We start from the raw sequence: 20,247 nt of genomic DNA, 5'->3' as shown, positions 1-20,247 counted from the left end.
GGAAAAAGCTGGGCTCTGACACCACCGAGAGATGCTTTGGCATCCTGGGGAAACACGGCTGACTCTCGCAAGGGATGGTCAGAGTCATTTGTGTGCTTGGGCCAACTCGGAGTTCTTGCCTGCCTTGGAGCGCCCTGCTGGCCAGTTGCTTCCCTGAACGGGGTGGCTAAGCCACCGCAGAGAGCTCCGTTGCCATGGGTGTGAAGTGCAGGTGTGCAAACAAGGAAGGAGGCAAAGGTCGGTCATCTCCGGCGTTGGCTGTGGCTTCGTGGGAAAGCTGCCCCTCCAGGGAGTAAGCAGCAGCTGAGCATCGTGCCAGAGCCACTGGCTCAGTAGTGACTAAGTGGCAGAGCAGGGAGGGACACATTTCTGCACCCCACGCCAGTCACTGCACCCCAACACTCTGTGTGTCTGACCCAACTGTGCTTGTGTTCACAGGTGCTTAGGAGGGCCCAGTCTGGGAAGGGAGGGTTGCCGCCACTGCTGGTGTCCTGGTTTGGGCCTTGGTGACATAAGTGTGGTGGGCATGGATTTGTAAAATACGGGAATATCCCAGAAGCGGGGAGAACATACACTGTTGTTAGGGGAGCCCAGAATCTGTGTATCCTGATCTTCTAGTCTCTGTGATATTAGTTTTAATATCGTCCTTTCGTCTGGCATGCTAAGGGATGAGATGTCCAGACCCATAATTTGAAGTTTCTTTGACATTTTGCCCAGCCAGCTGAAAGAATAAGGGTCACTCAAAAGGTTAATTAACAAACTACCCGTTTGTGCGTGGAAATGAATTTTTAACCAGTATTTAAAGGACTGAGACCAAGCCCGGGCTTCTAGACTCTGTTGGCCAAGTTCTGCGACAAGAGTATGATTGGCCACACAGTTTGGGACTCCTAGCAGATTTCTGAAAAAGAAAGATTGGATGTTCTCTAATTTATTATTAAATGCATCCATCCATATTGGGATTCCATAAAGAATCTGAGGAATTATTTTGGCATTGTAGATTTTAATGGCTGCTTGAACGTTTTGGTTGCCTTTTTGATGATAAAACTTGGCTAAAAGGGACAACTGGCCTTCTGCAGACTTGATTGTTTTTTCTCTATGGTTGGCCCAACTGTTATTATAAGTAAAGTTTTTGCCTAAATACTCCTCCCCTCCTCAAGGCAGCCATTTTGTAGCTGGCTCCTCCCCTCAGTGTTGATTGGCTGATCTCACTTCCTGATTCAGTGTTGATTGGCTGAGGCTTGTGATCTCACTTTATGTCTCATTGTTGATTGGCTGAGGCTTGTGGTCTGACTACCTGGCTCAGTGTTGATTGGCTAATCTCACTTCCTGACTTTGTGTTTGTTTGTTATTTTGGCTCCTCCCCTACCCATGGCAGCCATTTGGTAGATGACTTATCTCCTACCCATGGCAGCCATTTTGTAGCTGGCTCCTCCCCTCCTCAAGACAGCCATTTTTAGCTGGCTCCTCCCCTCAGTGTTGATTGGCTGATCTTACTTCCTAATTCAGTATTGATTGGCTGAGGTTTGTGATCTCACTTTCTGTCTTTGTTAATTGGCTGAGGCTTGTGGTCTGACTCAGTGTTGATTGGCTGATCTCAATTCCTAACTGTGTTTGTTTGTTATTTTGGCTCCTCCCCTACCCATGGCAGCCATTTTGTAGCTGGCTCCTCCCCTCCTCAAGGCAGCCATTTTGTAGCTGGCTCCTCCCCTCCTCAAGGCAGCCATTTTGTAGCTGGCTCCTCCCCTTCTCAAGGCAGCCATTTTGTAGCTGGCTCTTCCCCTCCTCAAAGCAGCCATTTTGTAGCTGGCTCCTCCCCTAGTCAAGACAGCCATTTATTACCTGGCTCCTCCCCTCAGTGTTGATTGGCTGATCTCACTTCCTGACTTTGTGTTTGTTTGTTATTTTGGCTCCTCCCCTACCCATGGCAGCCATTTTGTAGCTGGCTCCTCCCCTCCTCAAGACAGCCATTTTGTAGTTGGCCCCTCCCCTCATCAAGGCAGCCATTTTGTAGCTGGCAGCTCCCCTCCTCTAGGCAGCCATTTTGTAGTTGGCTCCTCCCCTCCTCAAGGCAGCCATTTTGTAGCTGGTCCCTCCCCTCCTCAAAGCAGCCATTTTGTAGCTGGCTCCTCCCCTCCTCAAGGCAGCCATTTTGTAGCTGGTCCCTCCCCTCCTCAAGGCAGCCATTTTGTAGCTGACTTTTCCCTACACCTGGCAGCCATTTTGTTGCTGGCCCCTCCCCTCCTCGAGGCAGCCATTTTGTAGCTGGCTCCTCCCCTCCTCAAGGCAGCCATTTTGTAGCTGGCACCTCCCCTTTTCAAGGCAGCCATTTTGTAGCTGGTTCCTCCCCTCCTCAAAGCAGCCATTTTGTAGCTGGCTCCACCCCTCAGTGTTGATTGGCTGATCTCACTTCCTGCCTTTTGTTTGTTATTTTGGCTCCTCCCCTACCCATGGCAGCCATTTTGTAGCTGGCTCCTCCCCGCCTCAAGACAGCCATTTTGTAGTTGGCCCCTCCCCTCATCAAGGCAGCCATTTTGTAGCTGGCAGCTCCCCTCCTCAAGGCAGCCATTTTGTAGCTGGCTCCTTCCCTCCTCAAGGCAGCCATTTTGTAGCTGGTCCCTCCCCTCCTCAAAGCAGCCATTTTGTAGCTGGCTCCTCCCCTCCTCAAGGCAGCCATTTTGTAGCTGGTCCCTCCCCTCTTCAAGGCAGCCATTTTGTAGCTGACTTTTCCCTACACCTGGCAGCCATTTTGTAGCTGGCCCCTCCCCTCCTCGAGGCAGCCATGTTGTATCTCGCTCCTCCCCTCCTCAAGGCAGCCATTTTGTAGCTGGCTGCTCCCCTTTTCAAGGCAGCCATTTTGTAGATGGCTCTTCCCCTCCTCAAAGCAGCCATTTTGTAGCTGGCTCCTCCCCTAGTCAAGATAGCCATTTTGTACCTGGCTCCTCCCCTCAGTGTTGATTGGCTGATCTCACTTCCTGATTCAGTGTTTATTTGCTGAGGCTTGTGATCTCACTTTCTGTCTCAGTGTTGATTGGCTGAGGCTTGTGATCTCACTATTTGGCTCAGTGTTGATTGGCTGAGGATTATGGTCTGACTTCCTGACTCAGTGTTGATTGGCTGATCTCACTTCCTGACTTTGTGTTTGTTTGTTATTTTGGCTCCTCCCCTACCCATGGCAGCCATTTTGTAGCTGGTTCCTACCCTCCTCAAGACAGCCATTTTGTAGCTGGCCCCTCCCCTCCTCAAGGCAGCCATTTTGTAGCTGGCTCCTCCCCTCCTCAAGGCAGCCATTTTGTAGCTGGCACCTCCCCTCCTCAAGGCAGCCATTTTGTAGTTGGCACCTCCCCTCCTCAAGGCAGCCATTTTGTAGCTGGCTCCTCCCCTCCTCAAGGCAGCCATTTTGTAGCTGGTCCCTCCCCTCCTCAAGGCAGCCATGTTTGTTTGTTATTTTGGCTCCTCCCCTACCCATGGCAGCCATTTTGTAGCTGACTTCTTTCCTACCCATGGCAGCCATTTTGTAGCTGGCTCCTCCCCTCAAGACAGCCATTTTGTAGTTGGCCCCTCCCCTCCTTAAGACAGCCATTTTGTAGCTGGTTCCTCCCCTCCTCAAGACAGCCATTTTGTAGTTGGCCCCTCCCCTCCTCAAAGCAGCCATTTTGTTGCTGGCTCCTCCCCTCCTCAAGGCAGCCATTTTGTAGCTGGCACCTCCCCTCCTCAAGGCAGCCATTTTGTATCTGGTTCCTCCCCTCCTCCAGACAGCCATTTTGTAGCTGGCCCCTCCCTTCCTCAAGGCAGCCATTTTGTAGCTGGCTCCTCCTCTCCTCAAAGCAGCCATTTTGTAGCTGGCTCCTCCCCTCCTCAAGGCAGCCATTTTGTAGCTGGCACCTCCCCTCCTCAAGGCAGCCATTTTGTACCTGGCTCCTCCCCTCCTCAAGGCAGCCATTTTGTAGCTGGTCCCTCCCCTCCTCAAGGCAGCCATTTTGTAGCTGGCTCCTCCCCTCCTCAAGGCAGCCATTTTGTAGCTGGCCCCTCCCCTCTTCAAGGCAGCCATTTTGTAGCTGACTTTTCCCTACCCCTGGTAGCCATTTTGTAGCTGGCCCCTCCCCTCCTCGAGGCAGCCATTTTGTAGCTGGCTCCTCCCCTCCTTCAGGCAGCCATTTTGTAGCTGGCTCCTCCCCTTCTCAAGGCAGCCATTTTGTAGATGGCTATTCCCCTCCTCAAAGCAGCCATTTTGATGCTGGCTCCTCCCCTAGTCAAGAGAGCAATTTTGTACCTGGCTCCTCCCCTCAGTGTTGATTGGCTGATCTCACTTCCTGATTCAGTGTTGATTGGCTGAGGCTTGTAATCTCACTTTCTGTCTCAGTGTTGATTGGCTGAGGCTTGTGATCTCACTATTTGGCCCAGTGTTGATTGGCTGAGGCTTATGGTCTGACTTCCTGACTCAGTGTTGATTGGCTGATCTCACTTCCTGACTTTGTGTTTGTTTGTTATTTTGGCTCCACCCCTACCCATGGCAGCCATTTTGTAGCTGACTTCTTTCCTACCCATGGCAGCCATTTTGTAGCTGGCTCCTCCCCTCCTCAAGACAGCCATTTTGAAGTTGGCCCCTCCCCTCATTAAGGCAGCCATTTTGTAGCTGGCTCCTCCCCTCCTCGAGGCAGCCATTTTGTAGCTGGCTCCTCCCCTCCTTCAGGCAGCCATTTTGTAGCTGGCTCCTCCCCTTCTCAAGGCAGCCATTTTGTAGATGGCTATTCCCCTCCTCAAAGCAGCCATTTTGATGCTGGCTCCTCCCCTAGTCAAGAGAGCAATTTTGTACCTGGCTCCTCCCCTCAGTGTTGATTGGCTGATCTCACTTCCTGATTCAGTGTTGATTGGCTGAGGCTTGTGATCTCACTTTCTGTCTCAGTGATGATTGGCTGACGCTTGTGATCTCACTATTTGGCTCAGTGTTGATTGGCTGAGGATTATGGTCTGACTTCCTGACTCAGTGTTGATTGGCTGATCTCACTTCCTGACTTTGTGTTTGTTTGTTATTTTGGCTCCTCCCCTACCCATGGCAGCCATTTTGTAGCTGGTTCCTACCCTCCTCAAGACAGCCATTTTGTAGCTGGCCCCTCCCCTCCTCAAGGCAGCCATTTTGTAGCTGGCACCTCCCCTCCTCAAGGCAGCCATTTTGTAGTTGGCACCTCCCCTCCTCAAGGCAGCCATTTTGTAGCTGGCTCCTCCCCTCCTCAAGGCAGCCATTTTGTAGCTGGTCCCTCCCCTCCTCAAGGCAGCCATGTTTGTTTGTTATTTTGGCTCCTCCCCTACCCATGGGAGCCATTTTGTAGCTGACTTCTTTCCTACCCATGGCAGCCATTTTGTAGCTGGCTCCTCCCCTCCTCAAGATAGCCATTTTGTAGTTGGCCCCACCCCTCCTTAAGACAGCCATTTTGTAGCTGGTTCCTCCCCTCCTCAAGACAGCCATTTTGTAGCTGGCCCCTCCCCTCCTCAAAGCAGCCATTTTGTTGCTGGCTCCTCCCCTCCTCAAGGCAGCCATTTTGTAGCTGGCACCTCCCCTCCTCAAGGCAGCCATTTTGTAGCTGGTTCCTCCCCTCCTCCAAACAGCCATTTTGTAGCTGGCCCCTCCCTTCCTCAAGGCAGCCATTTTGTACCTGGCTCCTCCTCTCCTCAAAGCAGCCATTTTGTAGCTGGCTCCTCCCCTCCTCAAGGCAGCCATTTTGTAGCTGGCACCTCCCCTCCTCAAGGCAGCCATTTTGTAGCTGGCCCCTCCCCTCTTCAAGGCAGCCATTTTGTAGCTGACTTTTCCCTACCCCTGGTAGCCATTTTGTAGCTGGCCCCTCCCCTCCTCGAGGCAGCCATTTTGTAGCTGGCTCCTCCCCTCCTCCAGGCAGCCATTTTGTAGCTGGCTCCTCCTCTTCTCAAGGCAGCCATTTTGTAGATGGCTATTCCCCTCCTCAAAGCAGCCATTTTGATGCTGGCTCCTCCCCTAGTCAAGAGAGCAATTTTGTACCTGGCTCCTCCCCTCAGTGTTGATTGGCTGATCTCACTTCCTGATTCAGTGTTGATTGGCTGAGGCTTGTAATCTCACTTTCTGTCTCAGTGTTGATTGGCTGAGGCTTGTGATCTCACTATTTGGCCCAGTGTTGATTGGCTGAGGCTTATGGTCTGACTTCCTGACTCAGTGTTGATTGGCTGATCTCACTTCCTGACTTTGTGTTTGTTTGTTATTTTGGCTCCTCCCCTACCCATGGCAGCCATTTTGTAGCTGACTTCTTTCCTACCCATGGCAGCCATTTTGTAGCTGGCTCCTCCCCTCCTCAAGACAGCCATTTTGAAGTTGGCCCCTCCCCTCATTAAGGCAGCCATTTTGTAGCTGGCTCCTCCCCTCCTCAAGGCAGCCATTTTGTAGCTGACTTTTCCCTACCCCTGGCAGCCATTTTGTAGCTGGCCCCTCCCTTCCTCAAGGCAGCCATTTTGTAGCTGGCTCCTCCCCTCAGTGTTGATTGGCTGATCACACTTCCTGATTGAGTGTTGATTGGCTGAGTCTTGTGATCATACTTTCTGTCTCAGTGTTGATTGGCTGATCTCACTTCCTGACTTTGTTTTTGTTTGTTATTTTGGCTCCTCCCCTACCCATGGCAGCCATTTTGTAGCTGGCTCCTCCCCTCCTCAAGACAGCCATTTTGTAGTTGGCCCCTCCCCTCCTTAAGGCAGCCATTTTCTAGCTGGTTCCTCCCTTCCTCAAAACAGCCATTTTGTAGCTGGCTCCTCCCCTCCTCAAGGTAGCCATTTTGTAGCTGGCTCCTTCCCTAGAGTACCTTTATTGGCATAAAATTGCAAAGCATAAAATGAATATTTCAAACAGTTTCAGATGTAAGATCTATCGTAAATTATTTTCATTTAAGATTGACAGTAAAAACTTTGCTACTTTTATAATAGTTGCTGTGTCCCTCGCATTTAGTATCATTTTAATCCAGTGTTTCTCATTAACACAGCTGAATTTCAATTTCTTCAAATAATTATCTAACGGGCAATGAAATACCTCAAACCTAGGACACACCAGAAGTATATGGTACAACGTGTCAGGGACACTACATCCATGTAAACAGTATCTCTCCTGAGGAGGGATCTTCAAAAATCTACCTCGGGTGAGATTTTTTAGCGGGCTACTAGAAATGCTCTTCTTAATTGGTGAAAGAACTCACCAGGTCTATCCCCGGAAGGCGGCACTCACTGGCTCAAGCACATCCAGGCCCATGCCAAAGACCCCTGGCCCTTGCGGCTGCCGAAGTCCATCCGGTGGTGAACCTCTGAGCTCTCCTGTTGGGGGAAGAAGACTTTTCTGAGAAGTCATGCAGGCCTGTGCAGTGAAGTCAAGGGACCGTCTCTGGGATTGCTCAAAGCAGACAGACCCCCAAGAAATGCACATTGCAGCCACAAAGACCTGCTTTAGCCCATGGAAGATTTTAGGGGAGAAAACCTTCCTCTTTCAGAATTGGAACCACACAGAGCGGGAAGAGACCCTAAAGCCCTCCAGTTCAGCCCCCCTTCTTCTCGGGGACTATAAAACACACCCTCCGGACAGGGGTTCACCCAACCTCCTCCTTAAAACATCCACCCACCCCTGAGGCAGCAGGTGCCATCCTCAAACAGTCCTCACCTTATCCAACAAAGCTTATTTTTAGGACAGGAGACGTTCTGGTTCACAAAACCATGCCCTGGTCTAGCACAGGGCGAGGGTGAGCCAACGGAAATAATGTCCCGATCAAATGACCCCCTTGTGGGTGAACGGGGCAGGAGCTGGTGATTCGTTCAGCTGGAGAGCTGGATCACACCTGGGCAATGATGCCGCTGTTACTCTCCCCCCTTGGTAAAGAGATTGTCAGGCCTGTGGGGACCTCTGTGTTTATGCTCCCTCCTCCTGTTAACTACCGAGCCTTTCAGAGTCTTGGCTGTGCTCAACTGGAGTCCCGTCCGAAGTCTCTTGGGATAAGACAAAAGGAACATCCCTTGCCTTTGGAGTAGGGCCGCAGATCTCAAGCAAAGGAAAAAAGGACTTTAGGTGTGGGGGGAAAACTTGCATTTGTCTCTTCTTTAAAAAAAAAACAATCCATTTCTCTTGCCTTAAATGAATTTGTTCACACCCTAGTATCGTGCCTCCCCCTCCCTCCCTCCCATATTCCTGCTTGTGCTCCCCTCTCAGCTTGTAAAAGTGACTTAGCAAGAAGCATTTAAAGGCCGAGAGGACAAAATGCAGACAGGAGGGAGCCGGAGGAGACTGGAATTCCCCCTTACGGAACTGGTATGACTGGAAAGTCCAGCTGCAAGAGAGGCGTCGATGTCCACCCTTCTCCCGCCTTCTGCAGCACCTCTTCTTCGACTTGCAGGACACAAACCGGGGTGCAGTTTGGGGCTGGTTTTTTCTCCCACTGGCCCCTTGGGGGAATTCCTTGGGACTCCAAATCTTCTGCAGCATCAGCCTGGTCCATTCGGGTGGACTCTCCTGGGGACTCCCCGTTTTGCCTGTGCCTGGGATGGCAGGGAGCCAGCTGGGCATGTGTTTTGCCCCGTCTGAAATCCCCACGTGCTGCTGCTGCTGCTGCTGCTGCTGCTGTGGGACTTTGGCTTTGCAGGGGCCTGCAGGGTTTGCTTGGCCTGCATGGATCCTAGAGACTGGGTTGCCAGACACAAAACGCCTTCAGATCCTTCCCTTTGTTCCGAGCTTGTGTTTAGACACAATATTTACTTTCCTGCCTTGAAAAGCCCCCGGAGGCTTGCCTCTGCAGGACCCGACCTCCTGTTGCCCTGGGCTGTTTGAGCGGAGGAAGAAACTCTGGAACAAAGGCCAAGCTCTTTGTAAGGCCAGAGGATGCCGCTGGGGCACAGTCAGGTGTGTCCTGCCTGAACAAAAGACTTTGTTTAGGCGGGGTGTGTAGGGGGGTTGCCTCAGCCCAGCCACCTGTCGTATCCTTATGGGGCGGCTCATATGGTGTGGGGCCTTGGAGGAGAGGAGGCCCCGGAGTCCACCTTCTGTAGCAGGCATTTTCCCCAAGGGCTCTCATCTCTGCAGCCTGGAGAGCCATTGTCATTCCCCTCCCCACATCTTCAGGCATTTCTCCCCCCACGGCAAGCACAGCTCAGCCTGGCCAGCTGCAGATGTGGGGTGCCTTTGTGCCAGTGGATGATGATTCTGACTGCAAAGGGCTGGAAAAGGCAGCCCGGGTGGGTCCCTGTGCCCCCCGCCTGGACCCTGGCGAAAGAAGGTGTCTTGGGGGCGCACCCCTGGGAGCCCTTCCACTTCCGTTCTTTCCCCTTGTTTAGCCTTGGTTGTGTGGGGATGTTTCCCATGCTCGCCGGTGCCTGAAGCACATCCTTTTGGTTGCTGTGATTTCTCAAAGATTTATTTCTGTCTCTCGGCAATGTTGACTGGGAAGTCATCTCGGGGGACTTGGTTCCTGCCTTGGGTGAGGAGCGCTTGGAGGATGAGAAGGAGCTTCAAAGACTCTCTGGGTGGCGTTTGGGCCGCAGCTTCATCTTTTGCTCTTTTCCTGGGGATCAAAAGGCCAGACAATTGTGTGTCTGTTCTCAAAATCCGCCGTCCTTTGTTTGCTCCCTGAGAACAGCCCAAAGCCCCTTCTTGCTTCCCCGGACGCTTCTTGTCAGCCTGCCCAGCCCATGAGAGAGTCAGTAGGAGCCTTCCCTGGGAGTCACTGTTTCTGGAGGTTGGGTGGGAGGTCGCTGGAGGCGGGGCTTCCCTAGGCTGCTCCCTGATCTCTGCCCCATGGGTAGTTCTCCTGGGGCCGACACCCTCCCACTGGAGACCAGGGGAGCCCTGAACTGCTTCCCCACAGCCATTTTGGGAAAGAGCAGAAGGATCACATGTGCCCTTGAAAGTGTTCAGCCACGTGTGAATGGGGCTCCACGGGGCATGGAAGTCTGTGGAAGAGGATGCCACGGATTCCACCACGTCCCTCGGTGCCATCCAGCCTCCCTGTAGCCTTAGTCGCTTGTGCAGAATGTGGGTTTGCATCACTGCTTGTGGTCCCTTGAATGACTTCTCCTTTTGGCTCCCGCCTCTGTGAGCAGGGAGTGTTTCCTTGACCTTTTGGCTCCAGCTCAAGCCCCAGGGCTGACGCAAGGAGAACTGCCGGGGAGCAGAGGAGCAGGGTTTTCGGATCCCTTCGCTTGTGTCGAAGCCTGCAGGCCTCTGGGGGAACGTGCCGCTGTCCTCGTCCTCCTCCCTTAGGGGCTCATCCGATGTTCCGAATGCCTCTTTCCACCCGCTTTATTCTTCCTTCCTTTCTTTCTGCAGGGGAGCAAGGGGCATTACCGGTACCACTGGCAGAGCCACAATGTCAAGCACAGCGGCGTGGACGACATGGTGCTCCTTTCCAAGATCTCAGAAGATTCCATCGTGGAGAACCTGAAGAAGCGATACATGGACGACTTCATCTTTGTATCCTTTCTGGATGGCTCCTTTACTGGGGCCACTGGGACCCCAGGAGATTTTTCCTCTCTTTCACATCATTGGGAGCCTAAAGGATGCAGAACAGGTTTCCCCCGGTTGGGGGAGGTGAAGAATGTCATTCTCTGTGGGTGTGGCGGGCTCTCCCGGCAGGGCCTGCCTCCTTTGCTCAGGACAGAGTGAAGGCACCCAGGGAATAGCTCCTTTGCCAAAGTCCCCTTGCCTCCTGTTGACCTTCTGCCTGCTGTGGCCTGCCAGGAACAAGAGGGCGGTTACCCCCCAGGGACTGTGTTTGGCTCCTAAGTGTTAAGCGGGTGTTTGGAGTCTTGGTCCTGCCCCCAAGCTGGGAGGGAGAGGCCTCCTATGAGCACGGGAGCGTGTGATCGCACTCTTCTCAGCTGCAGCTGCCGGGGACCAACCTGTCTCCTTGCGAGCAAGATGCTTGTCTTAGGAACGGATTCTGTGGAAGCCAGACACAGCGGCCTGCTCTTTCTCTTCTGGTTTCCCCACTCCGGCACACCCTCCAGCAGTAAAATTGGTCTGCAGCTGCTCAGCCGGAATTAAGTCTTTGGGAAGAGCCGAGCGGGGAAATAGGACAAGACTCTCCTTCGGCTCCTGGAGGCAGCACTTAGCATTTCCCTTGTGTGCTCCGGGGTAAAGCTGCACGTTATCTGTGATTCGGGGGCGGGGGGGGGGGAGTGGGTTGGGCCGAAGCGACAGAATACAGTTAAGAGCAATGAAGTTTAATTTGCGGAATCTGCTTTTGTGGGCAGGCACGCTTCCTCGGAAGCTTATTCACCAAAGCATGCACACAAAAGCTTATGTCTAGAATTCAAGGTCCTTTTCAACACGTCTCTCTCCTCTCTTACAAATCCTGCTCCAGGTGGCTGACCGGGAGGGGAGGGGAGGGGAGAGAAATAATACAGATGCAAAGTGGTGAGTCAGTAAAGCCACTGTAAACAGTCCTGCAGAACTAGCTGGTTGTAGGGTTGCCAGGGAGGGGCTTGGGGCGGGAGGGCCCTCCGTGGGGTGCAGGGGCTGAGATTCCACCCTCCAAAGAAGCTGTTTTCTCCAGGAGGAGAAATTCCAGTGGAAATTCCAGGAGATCTCCAGGAGGCTGGCAGCCTTACTGGCCTTACAGTAAAGCATTGGGAGTCTCAGTTCATAGAATCACAGAATCCTAGAGTGGGAAGGGGCCATACAGGCCATCTAGTCCAACTCCCTGCTCTACGCAGGATCAGCCCTAAGCATCCTAAAGCAAAGTTAATCAAACGAAGCCAGCAAACAAAACCCGGCCACGTAAAGCAGGGCCTTGGGACGTCGGTGTCCTTCTCTGCCAGGCTAGCAGCAGCGTCAGGGAGCTGACCGTTGCAAACCGCTGGGTTTTGGCGGCTGACTGATCCAGCTGTCCCCTCTCCCATTCATGGGGAAGCGGTAACAAAGCGGCCCGGGTGGGCAAAGGTTATCGAATCATTCCATAAAATGCTGGCTCTGTTTATCAAGCAGTCGCTCCCATGGATTCCCCGTGAGACGCCTTGGGCCGAACCACACACAGGAGGCCACCTCCTCCCGACGGGGCGGCCTGCCCAACTGGCAAGGGCTGCTGAGGAACTGGAATGGGCATGACATCATGCAGCCGCTATGATCCCACAACAATGGGCTGTTGTGCCCAGCACTGAGTCCGGATTGTGTGGAGAGTGAGCAGAAAAAGCCGCTGATGCGGGTGCCGTTCGCCCAGCACCAGGAAGCCAAATCCCGAGTGGCCTCACTCTCCTCGGTGACCTTGCCTGTCAGAATGTGTTTACAGCCCAGGGTTGGCTGCGCCCTGAAATTCGCCCGACTGCCGCTCGTAAAGCTCTCTCCGGCCGGCCACAGAGTGGAGGGTGTTGCTGTCTCAAAGCCCAGCTGTTCCGTCAACTCTTGGGCAAGGTTTGCCCTTCCCAAACCTCTGCCGCCCTTGTGATGCTAACAGGCAGGACGCTGAATTGTTCTCTCTAGCCACAAGGGGAGAATGAGCATAACTGGAGATGCTGGTAGTTGGCCAGAGAAAAGGGGGGCGGGGAGGGGGGGAGAACCTGGGCGTTAGAGCTTCCATGTTGGATCACAGCAGTGGCCCACCTCACCCACTGCCCCTCCGGGGCTCCGGAGCAGCTAGGGGTGTTATGGGCCTTAACGGTGCGGAATACAGACCTACATTGGATCGGTGCTGATCTCCGTGAACCCGTTCAAGCAGATGCCGTACTTTGGAGAGAAAGAAGTGGAAATGTACCAAGGAGCCGTAAGCAGATCCAGAATTGACTTGATGTTTCCCATGATGAGCAGAGCTGCCATTCGCTGGTGGGGATAAACGGAGGTTCTGCTCCTTCGGAGACACGAAAAGACACAGGGTGGTAACTGCTGGAGAGGTGGATTCACACAATACTCACTGAAGGGAACAGGAGATGTCCCCATTAATTTCGGAGGGCGCCAGGGAGCATTCCAGCAGGGGGTACCCAGGAAGTACTGAGTAGAAAGCTGTCCTCTGAGAAATTTCGAGTTTTCCTGGCACCAAATGATAGGGTGGGAAAACAACCCTTGCCTTTTAGCTAGAAAAGAGCAAGAGACCAGTAGTACCGTAAAGATTACAACATTTTGGGCAAGGCATGAGCTTTTATGAATCGCAGTGACTCCAAAAAAACCGCTCCCTCTCCATGCATTTTGTTAGACTTTCCGGGGCTCTTTTCTGCTGTTGGGGAGAGGCTAAACTGGCGGCCCACCTTGACCTGCCTTTCCCCTCCAGTCTTTTGGGGAAGGGGCTGATTTTTAACTTGTGCAAAGGCGAGATCAGGAAGGCCTCTGAACACAGGCGTCGTATCCACACAACATTTCCCCTCTGCTCTGACCGAGCGGATGTCGTTCTGTGTTGTGCCTCCTCTCACCTGAGATCTCCCGCCCCTCTCTTGCTGTGTCTGAGGAAGGGCTTTTGCCTCTCCAAAGCTCCTCCCCTGAAGCCCCTCTCGGTCTCTGTGTGCTCCTGGGCTCGTGTCGAGCGGATTCAGACGTTCATCTCTTGTGCATTTCCTCCCTGGTAGGCTCAGTATGAAAACCCGCCGCATATCTACGCTCTAGCGGACAACATGTACCGGAACATGATCATCGATCGGGAGAACCAGTGTGTGATCATCAGGTCAGCGACTCTCTTTCTCTCTCTGTGGGGCGTCTATTGGCTGGGGGGCCTTGCGCTCACTTCTGCCTCGCTGGCATCGGGATCACTCAAGCCCTGGACTGCAAGTGCTGATGGCCAGAAGCAGGGGCCGGCTCTGCCTGCAAGGCTCCACTTCGGGAGGTTTGAGATCGGCCAGTCAGACCCCGTTGCCCTTCTCCCCTGAGCAGGCGGCGGCCGTCCCTCTGACCTTCCCTGAGTCTCTGTCGGGCAGAGCCTTGCCTGGGTGGCCAAAGGGGACGTCTGGGGCTCTTCCCCTCCCGTGTGCTCTCGTTCTCGCGCCGTGTTTCCTGTGTGTCAGCAGCCAGGCTTGTTTTCTTCCCGCTGGATCATCATTGTGGCTTTCTGCATGCTATTTCTGGTTTCTGAGGCTTAAAAATAAACATACGCTGCAGGGTTTACAGGAACTCTGCCTGCCGGAGGCCGGGGCCCAAGCCGAGAAAGAAGGACGCCGTTAGAAATCCGGCTCTTAGTGTCGTGTTTCTGTTGTGTGTGCGAACACGTTCACCCCGGCTGAGCTCTGTCTGCCTTCAAGCCCTCAGGAGAACTTTTGTTAGAAGCTTGAGTGTCCCACAGGAGGGGTGGTGTGAAAACGCTGTCTACACCAAAGAGGAGCTGTGGGGAGGGAACCACTTACACTTCCAGGGAAGGGGGAGACTCGGAGGGAGGGGGGCATGGGGGGTGGCCTCCTTCGCCTGTCCACCCTTTGGAAATGACAGTCCGTCCGCCCCCCCCTCTACACGCACCCAGCTGTTGACTCCAAATGTCCACCCCAGCGTTGGCCGTGTGGCAATTGGGCTTGATGGACCGAGCCTCTGCCGCTGTGCCAGGGCTCCGTGCGTGGGCATCCGAGGCTCTCCCGACTTCCCATTTCATTTCAATCATCCTCACGCACGGGATTTGTGATTTATCGTCTGGCTTTTGTTGCTGCCACCGGATGGGCTGCTGAGTCGACGGGATTTGCCAAACGCTGACTCAGTTGCTCAGGCTTAACCATCTGCGGACCGGAGGGCTCCCTCCCGGGTGGTCGTCTGGTTCCCTCCGCATTGCGATGTCTCTTGGGTTGGCTGCTCCGTGCTGGCATCCGTGCCAGGCCCGGGGGAGCTTTTCAGGCTGCGTTGGGAGAGGGAGAGGGAGAGGGGAAGGCGTGGCTGGAGAAGGCGGCCCTGCTGGTTCTGCCTCTCCGGGTCTGCAGCTGGACTAAGGATGCCAACTCCCATTTGCAAAGATTTGTCTCGATTGCTTCGGCTTCCAGGAGCCAGGTTTAAAGCCCTGGCATTTCTTCCCCTGCTTGGGAGGTGATTGACGGTCTTCCTCTACTGGCCTGTGATGCCAGCCCCAGCCTTTAAATACTTCTCCAGGGAAGCTGAGGCTTCAATAAAATGCCACTAATCCAAAAAGTCAGATCTGTTCTTGCTGCATTGGACTTATCCTTCTGGAGTCATTATCCTGGCTATAATTTGGGGGGGGGGGGGTTGTTACTTTGTCTTTTCAATTTATACCCTTTCTCACCCCCAGAGTATACCTCGCCAAAGAGGTTGACACCCCCCCCCCCTCTTTGAACTGCTACACCACACACTGTTATATATTTTTAAACCCTGATGGAAGATTTTAAAAGAAACAGTATCTCCTTTGCCCCCCCCCCCAAGCAAGCGTTCCTTTTGACTCTTGGTGGCCGTTAAGTCCTGCAAGCCCCTCTTCCCTCTCACCCCTCTGGCCGCTCCCACCTGCCCCCTTTTAGTCCTTTAAGGAGCTCAGTGTACAAAGCTGGTATTGATAGCTGTGCCTGGGAACATTTATGCCGTTTAAAAACAGAGCTTGCTGCAATGGAGGCGGAACATGGAGCCTTCTCTCCCCCCCCCCCTTCTTCAGCGGCATTAAGTCACTGCGTGTCTTCTGGAGTGACGAGGCATACGTTTTGGGTCGATGGCTTCTTGTGGGAGAGTCCTCCCCGAGGAGGGACGAAATGAGGAGACATTGGCTGCTTACGTATAGGAAAAGCAATAGGCAACGGAGAGACTGTTTTACGAGAAGGAAAACCACTTTACCAGAAGGCTTTTGCTGAGATGGACGCCATTCCCCAGAGGAGGGAGGGAAGGGCAAGGCAATGCCCTTGAAGGACCCTCCTCCCCTGGAAAAGCCAAGCTGGTAGAGCTGCCAGCCCTGGGTTGGGAAATCCCTGGAGATTTGGGGGGGTGGGGGGAGCCTGGAGAGGGGAAGGCTGTCAAGGCCTCCCAAACAGCCGTTCTCCCCAGGGGAATTCCTCTCTGTCATCTGGGGACCGGTGGTAATTCTGGGGGCTGGAGGCTGGCGGCCTTGCCAGTCCTCGAATCCAGTTCCTGCCCCATGAACGGAGACTGATAACCGGGGACTGCAGAGATGAAGGACCGCAGAGGGGCTTTGCAGGACCTGCGTGGCAGAAAGACTTTTACTCGGCTTCTAGTGGAAATCTTCCTTCTCCAGAAACGTAAAAGCGAGACATAGATGAAAGCTTCCCCAGCTGCTCTCCCGGCAGTCCCCAAAAGCAAACCTGGCCGTTGTGGCGGTGGAGGCTGGAGATCTCCCAGCATTAGCACTTCTCTGCAGACAGCGGAGCTCAGTTCCCACTTTGGGAGGTGAACTAAATGACGTCAGACCCTGCAGGTGTCTCTTTCCTCTCCAACTCCAGCCACACATTTCTGGAAGCTTCCTGGCTCGGAGTTGGTGACTTTCAGGTCAGCAGGGAGGCAGATCCTTTGCTCGGGGGCTTCGTAGCCGAAATACTCGCCTGCTGCTTGGGCTGCCTGGAACATCCTCAAATGTGTCTCTTTTTCTTCCCTAGTGGGGAAAGCGGTGCTGGAAAGACGGTGGCTGCCAAATACATTATGGGTTACATCTCCAAAATATCAGGAGGAGGCCCCAAAGTGCAGGTGAGCGGAGGAGGGGGAGAATCTGGGACACAAGTTGCCATCATCTGTGCACCGTTTGGTCCTGTCAAGGGTCCCCAGCCGATCCTCCCTTCCGTGACAGTAGCTCAGATGTTACTTTAGAGGAAGGTTACTCTCCAGGAAGCGCCCCTGGTTAATTCCGGTTCTTCGAATGGGACGAAGGCTCCCTTCCTCACCTTGGGCGTGCCAAGACCGGAGGTTCCTTCTAGCAGCAGACTGCTTTGAGTTACCCCCCTGCTCTCTATAATTCATTCGGTTTACGGAAGGAGGGCCAATTATATCCCTCCTGCCTGCGCCGTGGTCAACGGTGATAACAGCCTACTCGTTTCCGTCTGCGTAGGTAGCGCAGCAAGGGAAATGTGCCCTTTTAAAATGTTTCTGGAATGGCTTTACTCCTGTGCTTCAGAAAGCCCCAACCGTCTCAGTCGTTTTGAGCAAATCCTCCCCGTTTCTTCTGCAAAAGGGGTTGTCCAAACAGGTGTCCACGCTGGCTGTGGTAGTCTTTGTGTGTCTGCAAGGGATTCCCCCCCTTCAGCTTCAATAAGAGCCCCGTGAAGAAGGCAAAGCTACAAGTGTGGAATGGCTGACCAACACATTCCCCGAGAGAGCTGCGTATTTGTTTGGTGTCTGTCCCACACCCAGGAGACAACAGAGAGCCAGCTTGGTGGAGTGGTTAAGAGGGGCAGCTTCTACTCTGGCATGCCGGGTTCTATTCTCCACTCCTCCACATGCAGCCAGATGGGTGACGTTGGGCTAGTCACAGTCATGATGGAACTGTTCTCACAGCAGTTCTCTCAGAGCTCTCTCTGCCTCGCCTGCCCCCCAGGACTAAGTTATCAAGCAGCCCAGGCATATTTCAATGTAACCCTTGGTGAACGTTTTTTTCCAGCATGTCAAGGACATTATCCTGCAGTCCAACCCACTCCTGGAGGCCTTTGGGAATGCCAAGACGGTCCGGAACAACAACTCCAGCCGATTCGTAAGTCCTTCTTTTGCAGCCACTTGTGTCAGCGTCTCACAGGTCGGTGGAGGGGTAGAATAAGGCACTTCCTCCTTCTGTGGCCAGAATAGGCAGACTCGGTTGGACTGCTGGCAATCCGGAGTTGTAGGATAGCAGGGCCTCCATACTGGGTCTGAACGGGAAGGACACACAGCCTCTCTGTGTCTCTGCGTCTGGTGAGGATCGTTGGGGGAACCGTGCTGAAGGACTTGCTGCGTTCCGTGTCCCATTATCACAAAATCTGAGCCAATTTGAGAGCACACACAACAGCTCCGTCCCTTGCCTCCGACAAAGAGGGGGGTTCGTCTCTAGCTCTAGACCAGGGACACACTGGCGTTATGCAAAAGATGCTGTTCTTTGACCATCCAGCCGGAAGGACAGGCGGTGAAGCTTCGCACTGCAGCTGATATTTCCCTGATCCACATCCCTGTCTGCTCCAGGGGAAATACTTTGAAATCCAGTTTAGCCCAGGAGGGGAACCAGATGGGGGCAAGATTTCCAACTTCCTGCTGGAGAAGTCACGGGTCGTCATGAGAAATCCTGGAGAGCGCAGTTTCCACATTTTTTATCAGGTGGGCTCTTGGTTTGTTTCTCGTCGCTTTTTATAAACAGCTCCCAGTATCTAGCACGGCTGTTCTGCTGTCTTGAAGGGTCAGGGTTTCCCAGGGCCATGGTGGGCACGATCCGCCAGGAAGCCTTCCTGCACCAGCGCCCTTGAGATGAGCGAACGGACGCTGCTCCCACTCCCTTTCCCCGAAAGCTGCCCAGGAGTGGATTATTATGGGAACCAGCTCTCCTTGCCTCTTGGCTGCTGCGCCAGAACAAGGCGGACTTGGAATTGAGTGTCTCCTTTTCCCTTTCTGCAGCTGATCGAAGGGGCCTCCGGGGAGCAGAAGACCAGCCTGGGCATCACCAGCATGGACTATTACCACTACCTGAGTCTCTCCGGATCTTACAAAGTGGAAGACATTAATGACAGATCTGACTTCCAGGAAACTCTGGTAATTACTCTCTCCCCCAAATAACGTCCAGTTGAGATGCAGAATTCTGCCGTTTCCGTCCACCCTCTCTTCCTCTGGGGAGGTCGGGGGCAGCAGCTGAGTCCTACTCCCTTTCCAAAGGACGTGAGGATGAAAGAGTGCAGAGCCCTGGAAACCTCTGGAGTCTGCAGTCCAAACTCTTTCCTCTTGGTCCTGCTGAGGGGCAGTGCCACCTGCAAATTGCAAAGATTTCTGGGGCTCATTCTTAAGGCGACCCTCCAATTCACTGGAGCTTGTGCAAAACTGGAACAGGTCTACATCTCTTTGGTGGCCTCTCTGTGATGGATCGTGGCACGGGCAGGAGCTCTGCTAGGGATGCTGTGCTGGAACTTCTTGAGACCGTCCAAGATACTCTAGAGCAGAGCTGGAGAACCTTCCAACGGGATGCACGAAAGGGAAGCCGCAGGGGGCAGGGAATTGCAGCACCAATCTCTTAAAACGTGGTAGAGGGAAGGAGCTTTCACCTGGAGGCAGTAAAACCGCTTGTAGTGTACACAAATGGGAGGAATGTTCAGTGTGAGGAAACTGGGCTTCATTTCAGCCTCTCCTGACTATGGGCCTGTTTACAAGAGGCACAGGAGGAAGCAACCTCTTGTAAACAGTCCCTGGTCTCTTGACATTCCACCCCCCGTCACACGGGGAGGGGAGGGGAGGGTGTGTGGACGCTGCGTCATGTTTAGCCCTTGAGCCCCAGGTGACTTGCATGATTCTCGACAGAAGTGAAATCGCAAGATCCCTTCCCTGGTTTTGAACAGAAGCATATTGTTTCTGTGGGGCCTGTGTGCTGACAGGGCAGAGCTAGCAGAGATATTTTTGGCCAAGCAGACGGGTCCCTGCTCCAAGGAGCTTGCAGTGGGGGAGAATCTTGCTTCGCCTTCCCAGCGAGAGAAAGGAGGGACTGGGTCTCAGCTGGACAGGTGTGGACGGGCTTCCCCCCTTGGCTTCTTCTCTCAGATGGTCTGCAGTGCTTGTTCTTCATCCTCGTGCCCTGGGTGCATTGGCTTCATTCGCCATTCTGCTGCCACTTGCAGAGGTGGAGTGGTGGGGGGTGCTGGGGGCTGTGCTCAGGACAGCCAAACCACTTCCCGTCAGGTGGGGGCGGACCAAGCCCGGGTCAAGGCATGGAGGTGTGAAACCGGACAACATGTGGCCGTTGCAAATGACAGGGCACACATTGTGTTCCCGCTTGCCAATTCTAAGAAGGCTTCTTGCAGACAGGGAGGCCGCTTGGCGGAGCAGAGTGCTGGTTGCCTGCCTCCCCCTCCGGTGGCCCCCAGAAGCTGAGGCCCCTCCCTCTGCAGTTTGGGAGAGAGCAGGGACAAGTTCATATCGTGCGCAGAGCTGTTTTGTATTTCCAGGTGCCCAAAGAGGGGGGGGGAGGCCTTCTCACTTGCTCCGCCGCATACAGCTGGGAATGGACGTTCCCTTTTCTTAGGTCTTTTTATTGAATCATCATCTTTATTCTTATACATCCTGCCCTTCCGGGTGGGTGAGAACATGAGCTAAAACAGTAGTTTAAACACTGGTAAATTCCTTACATACATTTTGTCCACCCCATTCAGTAAGTCCATGGGGGGGGGGGGAGGATTCCAGGCTTTCTTGGAGGGCTGGTG

General features: G+C 53.7%; 2 protein-coding genes across 3 annotated transcripts in view; one reads left to right on the top strand and one right to left on the bottom strand.

Moving 5' to 3' along the window:
* MYO1E (myosin IE) overlaps positions 1 to 20,247 on the top strand; it is a 46,573-nt gene that overhangs the window by 6,348 nt on the left and 19,978 nt on the right. For both annotated transcript variants that reach the window (XM_077317928.1, XM_077317927.1), the window contains exons 2-8: positions 10,313 to 10,456; positions 12,654 to 12,743; positions 13,537 to 13,631; positions 16,489 to 16,576; positions 17,484 to 17,573; positions 18,035 to 18,166; positions 18,461 to 18,595. In XM_077317928.1, the coding sequence (XP_077174043.1) occupies positions 10,313 to 10,456; positions 12,654 to 12,743; positions 13,537 to 13,631; positions 16,489 to 16,576; positions 17,484 to 17,573; positions 18,035 to 18,166; positions 18,461 to 18,595 (774 nt within the window). The remainder of the gene's footprint in view (positions 1 to 10,312; positions 10,457 to 12,653; positions 12,744 to 13,536; positions 13,632 to 16,488; positions 16,577 to 17,483; positions 17,574 to 18,034; positions 18,167 to 18,460; positions 18,596 to 20,247) is intronic.
* The window catches only part of CCNB2 (cyclin B2), a 39,316-nt gene continuing 26,041 nt past the window's right edge, over positions 6,973 to 20,247 (bottom strand). The window contains exon 9 of the mRNA XM_077317974.1: positions 6,973 to 7,320. Coding sequence (XP_077174089.1) covers positions 7,231 to 7,320 — 90 coding nt within the window. The 3' untranslated portion in view covers positions 6,973 to 7,230. The remainder of the gene's footprint in view (positions 7,321 to 20,247) is intronic.

Source organism: Paroedura picta, chromosome 18 (genome assembly GCF_049243985.1).
Source record: "Paroedura picta isolate Pp20150507F chromosome 18, Ppicta_v3.0, whole genome shotgun sequence".
NCBI classification, from domain to species: domain Eukaryota; kingdom Metazoa; phylum Chordata; class Lepidosauria; order Squamata; family Gekkonidae; genus Paroedura; species Paroedura picta.
Note: the sequence above shows the minus strand (reverse complement) of the source record. Positions and strands in the feature narration are given on the sequence as shown.